At 42.0% G+C, this 11159-nt stretch overlaps 1 protein-coding gene across 2 annotated transcripts; it reads left to right on the plus strand.

Moving 5' to 3' along the window:
* The first annotated feature begins 1282 nt into the window (after positions 1 to 1282).
* DEPDC7 (DEP domain containing 7) lies at positions 1283 to 10567 on the plus strand. 2 transcript variants are annotated; one of them, XM_075502072.1, is made up of 9 exons: positions 1283 to 1412; positions 3789 to 4176; positions 6176 to 6306; positions 7209 to 7398; positions 8178 to 8392; positions 9444 to 9586; positions 9788 to 9913; positions 10012 to 10090; positions 10278 to 10567. In XM_075502072.1, the coding sequence occupies exons 1-9, from the start codon at positions 1340 to 1342 to the stop codon at positions 10490 to 10492; spliced, it is 1560 nt and encodes a 519-aa protein (XP_075358187.1). In that variant the 5' UTR covers positions 1283 to 1339; the 3' UTR covers positions 10493 to 10567. The 2 variants fall into 2 exon arrangements, with proteins under 2 accessions (XP_075358187.1, XP_075358188.1); XM_075502073.1 differs by lacking the exon at positions 10012 to 10090 and having other exon boundaries at positions 10278 to 10495.
* The last annotated feature ends 592 nt before the right edge of the window (positions 10568 to 11159 follow it).

Here is an 11159-nt window from a genome sequence, read left to right on the forward strand (position 1 = left end):
AGTGTGACAAATAAGGATAAAAGAAGACTGACAAGCTTCAGGGGATAGCAGATGTCCTGCACTTTATACCTGCTTGCACGGAACTCCTACAACAGGCTAAAGTTTCACAGGGGATTTTGTTTTGCAAAACTACCATCAACAGTTCGGTAATCTGAGAACTCAAAATGAATTTTTGTATCACTTGTAATACCTATATTATTTCGTCTTTAATGTGCATTATATACTTTTGAGTTTGTGTATCATGGAGATCAATTTGGCTTTGTGTCTGCTCCTATTGAAATCAGTCCAAAAACATGATTGAATTTTATGTTCTAATACACTTTCATTGAGTAAGAATCATTATAAGTACTCCATACTTAGTAGAAAATTATGTTGGATCTCTCAGCAGTTTCCTGCAGACAGCAGAAAAAACTTTTATTACTCTGAAAGTGAGTTTATTATTTCATTCTGATAAAAAATGGCTGCTGCTATAATAAACAGCTCGTATAAGACATGAGAGGGGAATTTCAACACACACAGTTCTTCAAGCCATGTGTCTTGGTAACAAGCAAGAACACTGTTTAATTGTTCATCCACAGTCATGTATGAGGCCTGTTCTCAGGTTAACTTAAAGAAATTAGAGCTGGTAAATTTGATTTTTTTAAACGACACAGTAAATACAGGGAAAAATTTGCATTCTGTGCTCTAATAACAGGGTTATATATTCTATTTCTAGGAATGCAGGGTAGCGTTTGTATCGCTGCAGGAAGCATCAGGGATTTTACAGCTTCGGTGTTTCGGCGCAGATAGTGCTGTTACCCGGCTGAGAGCAGTGGCACCCTCTCGCACCAGAACCGTAACGCTGGTAAACACAGACTCTTTGCTGCATTTTCTCGCGTCTCCGCTGAAGACAGTCGCTGTTTACAGATCTTGCTGGTGTTCACATCCACAGAAACGAAATCCTGTTAAATCTGTCCGGCCGCGGGTCAGGCTACACCCGCTTGGCGGATGGGCCCGGGCGCAGCTCTGGGGCGGGGTGTCTAGACGGGCTTTGGCTGCTCTTTCTGCCATCGCAGGCCCTTAGAAGAAGGGCGGCGCGGGCGAATTCCACCTCGGCGCCCCCCGAGCCGCCATCTCCGCGCTCGGCTGCTCTGAGGCGCTCCCGCCTCGCGGCAGCCCGGCGGCAGCCCGGCGGCACGCGGGCAGCCGTTCAACCGCCGCAGCGCGCGCCCCGCCCCCGGGCCCAGGCGCGACCAATGGGGGCGGGCGCGGGCGCGGCGGCCCCGCCCCTCGGCGGGCTACCTCTCCCCGCGGGCGGCGCACGGTGCACCAGAGCGTGGAGTCGGAGTCGTCGTCGGTCATGGCCACGGTGCGGGAGAAGGCGGCGGCTTTGAGCCTCAGCGCTGTCTGCAGCCCCGCCGCCAGGCCGCCGGGTACGGGGCAGGGAGCGGGACGGCGGCTGAGTGGGGCTGGGGGGGAGCGGGGTGCCCTCAGCCCGGGCTTCGGGACAGCTGGTGAGGTGAGGGGAGGTGGGTCCGCCCCACCCCGCTGTGGGCTGGAGGGGGTCGGAGCTGTCCCGCTCTGCGCCTGGCCCCTGCCCGCCGGGAGCTCCGTGCCGGCGCCTTTCCCCGCTCCACAGAGGTTCAAAAGTTGGCCGCTCTCCGCCGCCGGTGGAGGGAGGCGTTTCCGCCCGGGAGGCCCCGTCCGGGCTTCGCGCCTGCCCGGCCGCCGCCGTGGTGGCGCAGCTTCGCTAACGTGCGGCAGCCCCGCGGCCCGGGCGAGGGGGGTGCGGCTGGGGCCGTGGCGCGAACGCGGTGCCTGTCAAGTGCCCACGGGGCTGCGGGCGGCAGCGAGTAACAGGGAGACTCGAGCAGCTGCTTCTGTCCCGAAAGCAAGTTAAAAAGCAGGTGGGTCGTTAATGCGACGTAAAGGGCTAAAGGTCGCCTGTTGAGAACAATTTCTGCCTTTTTCCCACCTCGAGCACCTTAACTTTGTAAAACCTTGTAACATTAATACTTAATGCCGCGCTTAATACCGCTTCCCCCCAAAAAAGATTTTGCAGGGTGTGTGTGGAAGGAAGAGGTGATAAAGCAGTGGTTAATAGTAGAGTTATTGCAGGTAGTATGCGCTGATATTTGTTTTAGCAACAGAAACCACGTTCATGTATGTTTGGTGGCGTTGGGTTTGTTTGGTTCCCCCCCCCCCCTTCCAAACAGGCTAGTCGGCTATTAAAACGTGGGGCTGGAAGCAAATGCTGTATTCTGTTTTGTTTGCTCTGCCTACCTGAAGGTGTCATCAGATTAAAGTATCAGCAAGCGTGTGCTTTGTCTGTCTTGTACTTTTAAAGCTTTGGAAACTGGAGGTTCTGGAAGGTTACTACCTAGTCTGGTTCAATGTCTTGTATTAAAAAGCTTTTTTTTCCTGACATGAATCTTTTCAGAAAGCAGGTGTCTATTTGATAATGGCTCTGAAGATAACTGTTGTTGTCCTTTATAACAGTGTTGGTGCGTTCAAATGCTGTTGTGTTCCCTGCTTTTTTCTTTTTTCAATCTTTACTGTCCCCCTAACTTCCTCCCTCCCCTTGCCAACTTGCTAATTTCTGGGCTCTGTGGTAGATGGAGATCAGCTGGAAACTCTGGTGCCCAAAACTGGAATACAATTCTCTAACTAAAGCCACTTCAGACTAAACAGAACAGAAAAAATACCTACTGCATCTCTGTGGAAAATGTTCATGGTAATATGTTCCAGAATGAGTTGCATGTTGTTTTTTTTGAACACTGCATCACACTGTTAATTCATTTGGTTTGAGGTCTGTCATAACCCCAGATGGCTTTCTGTAGGATTGCTGCCAACTCCTCATTCCATATTTTGTCCTTCAGCTTTTGATTTCTCTCCTCTTCCTCTGCTTTCTCCCTTAATAAATTATTCATCTGATTTACTGAGAAACATATATTCTAATTCTAGCCTTTCTGGTGGCTGCAACTCTTCCCAGTTAGGTGCCACCTGCAAACTTCATAAGTATATTCTGTATTTTTCAGTCCTTGTGGAGGCTGAGTCTAGCCTTTGGTCAAACTGTTAGTTGCTAGCATGCTATTCTTAATCAGATTGGTAAATGAGTAATAGTTCAGTAGTTTTATTGGCGGAGGAAAGACTGGTTGGCTCAAGGAAGTGACATTGAGTACACAGAGCTTAAATCTCAGTTGGAGCTGTGGTGGTAGAAGGCAGTTCTGTGGGATAAGTGTCGAGTGAGTGGTGTCTCAAGAGAATCCTTGATCTTGTTAGTGATATGCTAAGCGCTGATACTAGGTAGCTTGTGTGTATGCACAATCCTGGAGGAAGCAAGGTTCTGATGTGTCTCTTCATCCTTGCTTCCCTCTTCCCCTGCCCAGCTGCATAGTTTTGTCAGTGTTAGTAGAGGAACTGGGGAGTTACAAGTACATACAGCTAGCTTTTGGTTGTGGGAACGTGTGCTTAGGAGTAGGTTCTGCAAAGTGTAACCATTAGGTGATGGAGGAGCATGCAAAAGGATAGTGTCAAAGTGACAGGCCAAAAAAGTTAGAAGCTCCAGATTGCAAAGCTCTGGGCTAATGTAATGAGAGCAACCATCAGAGAGAGAGAGACATTGGTACAATGCAGGCAGACTTGCTAAGAAAGTAACAAAATGTTAATACGTGAGCAACCCAAACCAAACTGGGAATCTCAAAGATTTTTAAATCCTTACAAGATTCATGAAAGTTAGTAGCCAGAAAGGGGGCAGTTCTCTTCTAATTGCAGCATGAATTCAGTCTTTATGCTTTCTCTGTTCTTAGGCTTTAGCTTGGCGCAGAAACCATTTGGAGCAACATATGTCTGGAGCAGCATTATCAATGCACTTCAAACTCAAGTGGAAGTGAAAAAACGTCGCCAGAACCTGAAGTGCTATCATGACTGTTTTATTGGTTCAGATGCAGTGGATGTTGTCTTTGCCCATCTTCTACAGAACAAGTATTTTGGGGATGTTGATATTTCCCGTGCTAAAATAGTGCGTGTATGTCAAGCACTGATGGATTACAAAGTATTCGAGGCTGTTTCAACTAGAGTCTTTGGAAAAGACAAACGGTCTGTGTTTGAAGACAGTAGCAGTAGCCTCTACAGATTCACAAATGTCTCAAACCAAATGGAACTTGATAAAGATTACCAGCAGTGTACACCACAAAGGTTAGTACATGGAACATGAAGATAAGAACTTTTTTCAATAGGAAAATGTTATGTATTCTGGGGGAGAGAAGGGAAGACTGTTGTACAGTTACAGGACCTGAGGGGAGAAAAGTAGATACTATACAGATGTTTGTGGGTGGAAGATAGGTAGGAAACAGCAATTTGAAGTGAGTAAATCATTCAGCCTGCATGGTTACTTGTTTTCTGTGTCTGTTATCACATTGCCTTGGGGGAGGGGTGTAACAGAGTAGAAGTTAAGTTCCTTACAGATACTCATCTATTGGGCTCTAAACCAATATAACCAACTGGAATTCAGGTGCATCAGGCTAATGCAATGGAACAATCTTTAGTCACTGTGCACCTAGCTCTGGCATAAGCCAGTAATCCATCTAGTTTTTAAGGAAAAAAACAGGTAAAAATTGCTTTCTTCTTTCATTATCTTAGCTTCACTACACTTCAAATTTAGCTTTTTGAAATGTTTTCATCTGTTTCTTTGTGTGTGTATGACTTGTTCCTAGGCTAGGTAGCAGGCTGTTTTGCTGTTATGCTATTGCATGCCATCATAGAACCAGAGGGAAGTGCAATTGTGAGGTTTTTGTTTCCCTGTCTCTTTAGGAGTGGGCAAAGAAAATCCTGGTACCAACTAAACTGTCACAAAACAGAACACACTGCTATGTAGATGTTATTTGGCAAAGTGTCTTCCCTTAAACAGTTTTTGTCAAGTGTTCATCTCTGAACATATTCCAACATATTCTTACAAGAAACTACATTCATGTAGTTATTGCAATAGTTTTAGCAATATGCATTTTTGAAAATTGCAAATAGTATTGACCTAAAAAGAAAATACCTTATGTGACTGATGTGTTCGTGAGAGTAGCAAATGCGAATTTTGGTGCATCAACCCAACGGATCAGAAAATTCTAGAAGCAGAGATTAAAAATGGATAGTTCCTTGGTCCTGCTTCTCCCCCCTCTTCCTTTCTCCCCACCCCCGACTATCTCTTGGTCTGTGCTGAAGCAAACTGTCCCAAGTCTTTATTTGGAAAGAGGAGAATTTGTGAGAAACTAAAAACACTTTAATCAAATGTGGTATTTAAAAATATATTCATCACAAGGGCTGTTAAAGCAAGACTTAGAATATATCAGACAAACAGTCATGTTCTATTAGTGTAGAATGAGGGTGTTTTTCTTCTGGGCAGGGCACAGATTACATTTGGTTCATTTAGATTACATTTCTTAATTTAGTGAAAGGAACAGATCTATTGATACATACAGCTTGTCACATACATAGCAAAGATAGCGGACATCAAAAGGATTCTGCAGTGCCCTAAAACAAAGAAGCTATAGAAATTGAAATTAAACAAATACGCTTGGAGGAATAGTAATTTTGTGGCTGGAGTTGTTATGCTATCTACTCGATAGCATGTGAAAGCAGTTACGAGAAGAACCAGCTAACGCGTGGAAATGGGTGACGGGTTTCTGAAGCCTTCCATTAGTTGATGACATGAACAAGCCACATAACTTCAGGAGTGATGTTGCTATGGAGCAATCATGTTCTAGGTTTTTCAAGAACAGCTCTTAACTTTTGTCTTCACTTCGCCATCAGGAATAATGTCTTAAAACGCTGGAGGTTTTGAGGGGGGAATTTTGTTTGGGTTTTTTAAATAATTTCCCCTCCTTAACCATTTCCTCTTAGATTTTCTCTGTGGTAATTGACGTAGCTTGCTGATGCCAGCTGTGACAATTCCAAGAGAGGAACTATGCACTTGCATGCAACTGTTGCATGCAAATAGTTCTTTAAAGTATCATACATTCTCCTGTGTGACTTGGACAGAGAAAGTGTTGGGCAGGGGAGAGGCAGGAGAAGATTATGTAAATATTTGTATAGAGAAAACATTTTTTAATCTTGGACAGTTATCCATACCTATATGTTACATGATATGTTTGGTTATCCATATATATGGATATAAATATATATATAAACTGTTTCTTAATCTCAGACATGAGAAGAGCATGTTGTTTCACTCTACTCCTGTCAAACCAGAAAGCTTGGAGGACCTCTGGGAAAACCTGAGTTTAAAGCCTGCAAATACCCCTCAAGTAAACATCTCGGATAGTTTGTCCCGTCGAGGTAAGACAAATAATGTCTCAGTCATTTGTTTGTGGGAGAAGGAAGATGATAACTGTAGGACTGGAAAGGCTTGTGCCTGTCAGATTGGAGAGGGAGTCAAACTGACTCGCATACTATTTTGTTTTGAACACCATGTCATAACAAAGGCAAATCATATTTGTTGCAGGCTTGCTTTTTACCTTTTTATTTCATTGGACAGGACCCATTATCTCTAGCTGAAATAAATCAGTGTTGAGTTTTGTGGAGAAGAACACACAATTGTGTAGAGCTTGACTTAAGTTATGAATGTTCTTCATAATACTAAATTACCTGCACTGCTTCCATGCTTGACTTAATCATGGCCAATAGGCTACTGTTAGCTAAAACTCCTCCCTAGCTTTCTAACTGTGTATCCGCACTGTCGGGCGCTTCGTCAGTAATGTGTGAAACGGTTCCTGACAATGCATGTCTTCTCTCTCAGACTAAACTATGATCTAATGTGGTGTTCTCCTTTGGTTAAAAATGCTAATGCATCCTAGAAACTCAAAACTCGAGCCAGATCATAATTGTGGAAGCTGTGATAAGGATAGTGTCACTGTTACACTTTTTTTTTTTAATCCCTTATCTAGAACAAAGAAGGCTTGCAAATTGGAGCACAAAGAATGTAAGGCACTTCAGGCTTATCCAAAAAGCAGTTCTCCGACACTTGTAGTTAAATAAACAAATGGCTAATTCTTTCCTTTTGAGGTGATAAAATGCACTTAAAGCTGATAAGGGCCACACTCTGCTACTGTAAATCTTTGTTTTGGTAAAATTAATCTGTTAGGTTAGGACTGATGGGAGGAAGGGGAGTTGTCTTTTCATAATCTCTCTTTTTGCACATGCTGAATCTCCGTGTGCTTTGTGTATTCCACCCTTTCCAGTTATTAATGAAGTATGGCAAGAACAAACAATTGCTCGTCTGCTGCAGCTTGTAGACCTTCCGCTCCTTGAGTCTTTACTTGAGCACCAAGAGATCAGACCTCAGCTTCCACAGCCAAGGAAGGGAACTGGATATGTCATCACAAGTAACTACCTAGACAGAGAGATTCTCAAGGCTTTCAGTGACTCGCAGTAAGTATTCCCCACTCACCTCTGCAACTTTGAAAAACTTTCTGCTTGCATAGGAATGTAAAGCACGGTCGATCTTTGGGTAGAAATGCAGTAGTCTCCAGTACTGCAGAAAGGATGCGAGTAGGCACTTTTCTCCCTGTTAGACTTGACTGGATTAATTGCCAAATACCAATTGTGAAGTTGTAAACCAGAAGTAGCTGAGGCAATTTGTGCTGAACACTGGAAGAGGTTTTTGAATGCAATGGTAGTATTTGATAGTATTCAGAGGGGAAATTGTTTGCTGCATTGAGGAAAGAATAGAGCATTTTGCCATGATCTTGAAATGTTTTCCTTAAAATTACCTGTGAGGGAATAGTTTAGTTTCTCCTACTATATTAAAAAAGCCAAGAACACTGAGGCTGAAACTGTTAAAAACATAGCCTGAAAAACTTTTTCCAACCTGAATCGGATCAAGGTTCAGGTTTCTGTTTATCTGGCAATAATTATGTCCTTGTCTAACAGTAGAGGACATCACTAACTTTAGGTTTAACTGCTTGTGACTGTTTACCTGTGTGGGTTACTAATTCTTCATCTTGATTAAATACATAACAGAGGTATATGGCTATGATCTACCTGAGTGTGTCAGGAAATGTGTCCTTTTTTTGTGTCAATTTCTAATGTATTTAAGTACTCCCATGCAGTGAGAAACCAGTCTACTTACTTTCTGTGAAAAACAATGCAACCAACTCTGAAAGGCATCAGTAAGTAATGCTATAAAGTTAAACCATTCTGTCTTTTAGAACAGATGAATGGCTCTCAGCAGCAATAGATTGCTTGGAATATCTTCCAGATCATATGGTGGTAGATATTAGCCGGAACTTGCCTGATCAACCAGATAAAGCAGACACATGGAAACTACTGCTGTTTGAAAATATTGGTAGATACTACAGCCAAAAAAAGGAGCCACTGTTAAGCCATGCGTCTGAAATTCATTCAGGAATTGCAGAACTATTAGGTAAGTAAAATAAAGCTATATTCCTTAAGCTTATGTGAGATATGTACTGACAAACTGAGTATTTACTACAGCAGCCAAGCTTAAAGGTTGACTTCTGCAAGTTTTTTTTTTAATTTCTAGTCATGAAGACTGTGCTTTGAAATAAAGAGCAATTTTGGTCCTGACTACATGCAGTTCTGTAGTTTGTGTTCAGTTCTGTGTAGAATGGCTGTGAAACTGGAGTGCTATAATTTGGTGGTAGTTGGTATCCCTGGAAATTAAATATAAATATTGCCTAATATTAAATACTTAGGCCATAAGATCTAAAGTTAAAGCTGTGTGGATGCTTTGTGTCCCACTCACAACTCTCCCCTCTTGTCCATAGAGATGTGCATTTCTTAAATTTTATATTTAGACAGTATTTTAGAAAGCTTGTGATGTTTTAGTCATCAATTAACATCTCCTCATCCCTGTTCTCCTTATTTTTCATCCTTCTCTGCCTTGATTATTCTTCTTGTTCCATGTTGGTAGGAATATTTTGCATTTATATCCCATTCCTCCTCCCTACATGACAAGGGAGGATACTAGTACAACCTACTTCATTTAAATAATTCACACATCTAAAATGGGTGTTCTGCATAGTAAGGCCAATTAAAAACTTAGCAAAGCTCTACAGAATGGTTTGCAATTAATTCATCAAGCTAGCCCATTTATCTAGGACATATTCCTCATTTCTAGGTAGACCTTTATTTCTATAACAAGAGGTCACTAATTCTCTAAACAACCATTTTTCCTTTTTCAGTATTTCACATTCCATTCAAGATGGCTGAAGTGTAATTGAACTTAATTGAAAGTGAGCTTTCTTAAATATCAGGCTAAAAGCCTGGTTGTGGGCTGTTCTCAGGTTGTATGCAAACAGCTCTCATCAGCCTGTGAGAAATTTTTGTGAGAATGAATTGCTTTGACCAGTTCTGTTTAGAGAGATTAACTTCTCTTCAGTGGCTAATTTTGGTGTTTTATTGTAACATTTATTTAAATAAATTTGGCAATAGATACCTTTATCTCTCCCCAGTGAATGGGAAGATGGAGCAATCTTTAGAAGCTGTTCAACTCTATTTGAAACTTCTAGACAGCCAAGTCAGGGAAGAGTTCAGAAGACTACTTTACTTCATGGCTGTTGCCGCACATAATTCTGAGCTCAAACTGCAGGATGAGGTAAATGTGCATACTTAACTGTTACATGTCGCTTTATGCTTACTGAAATCTAGAGGTCCCAGATACTGGTCAGAAACACATTTGTAGCTTAAATATGTGACTACAGGAAAAGCAAGGACTCTAGAATAACAAAGGCAGTGCCCTTCTTAAAGGGGGAGACTGACTATCCTCTTCTGATCACTATTTCACATTATCCTTTAGAGTGACAACAGGATGGTTGTGAAAAGAACATTCTCTAAAGCTATTATCAACAATAAAACCTTATCCAGAGGGAAAACTGACCTCCTGATCTTGTTCCTTGTGGATCACCAAAAAGATGTGTTAAAGGTAAGTGCTAGAAAATGATCAGGTTTTTGTTATCTTGTATGCATATGCAGAATTGCCTTTCTAAGCTGCTGTTTGACTGTCTTATCTTTCTGTTCAAGATCCCAGGGACACTGCATAAAATGGTCAGCAATAAACTGGTAGCTTTGCAGAAAGGCCAAGATCCTAGTAAGATAACAGGTAACAGTGGAAACTGAACTTTTTATTCTTGTCAGGCACCCAGATGAGAAATAGAAGGGACTGAGCTGATGCAAAAAGACTTGCTATAACAATGACTGATTTGACTCTAAAGGAGGATGGGTCTGTAGAATCTCGTGGGTGGTTGACTGTGGTGTTAACTATCTAAATGTCTCATGTTTCCTTTTAGGTTATACCTTTTGCCAAAAACTTGATGAGAGAGAGTATCGCTCCAATACAGAGAAGACCACAAAAGATGAGCTATTATCTCTATTGAAAGCTATTGATGAAGATTCAAAGCTCTCTGACAAAGAGAGAAAGAGACTGCTAGGTCAGTTTCATAGTAGTAATCCAAGTATTTTTATGCAGTATTTTGGAGACAGAGTTACTAATATGTGTGTGTGACTTCAAATAGAGATTACTTTCTATACTCCAGCATTGAAAACACTAATATATTTGTAAATCTTTTGTATTCATGTATCTAATAAAATTATTTTGTGGAAATGGATGGAATTTATACAATTATTACCAAAGCCAACAGTACCCAAGTTTAGCCTGTACTTACAGTTTAGCTTTGCTCAGTCTTAAATGCTGTAGGGCCAAAGTAATCCTTCCTTTTCCTCACCTAAAGCCAAGTCTATTGACTTCCTCTATTCAAGTATCAAAATTACTGAGATGGGAAGCACCTCTCCATGAATGAGATCTTTGCCGCCTTTTCCCCCAGCACTGAATTTAATGCTGAACAGTTTTTCCTAATTGGGCTTGCATTATGTGACTCGGTCACGTAGCATTGATCTTTGACTTGCTGTGTAATGGGCAGAGCTGAATAACATCTTCTGCTTGATATTCCACAGCTTTTCTTCAAGCTTGCCAGCTAACCATGCTGTGTATGTATATGATGCATTACTATGCTGTTTTAAGCTAAAATGGCACCGTATTGAGGAATTGCCAGGGAAGGTGACTTTTTCCCCACCTGAATCCTACTCTGTACCCTGAACTCCCATTGACTCTCCTGGGATGGTAAAAATAGTCTGGATTTTTAAGTCAGTCTGGCTTTGGTTGCCACAGAACG

Source organism: Mycteria americana, chromosome 5 (genome assembly GCF_035582795.1).
Source record: "Mycteria americana isolate JAX WOST 10 ecotype Jacksonville Zoo and Gardens chromosome 5, USCA_MyAme_1.0, whole genome shotgun sequence".
In the NCBI taxonomy this organism is placed as follows: Eukaryota; Metazoa; Chordata; class Aves; order Ciconiiformes; family Ciconiidae; genus Mycteria; species Mycteria americana.

What these genes read in the sequence shown, in the direction of transcription:
- DEPDC7 (XM_075502072.1), top strand. Translation starts at nt 1,340, where the DNA reads ATGGCCACGGTGCGGGAGAAGGCGGCGGCTTTGAGCCTCAGCGCTGTC. An exon ending in AAGGCTTTCAGTGACTCGCA is followed by an intron (nt 7,399 to 8,177) that starts GTAAGTATTCCC and finishes TCTGTCTTTTAG; the next exon opens with AACAGATGAATGGCTCTCAG. An exon ending in AGCTCAAACTGCAGGATGAG is followed by an intron (nt 9,587 to 9,787) that starts GTAAATGTGCAT and finishes ATTATCCTTTAG; the next exon opens with AGTGACAACAGGATGGTTGT.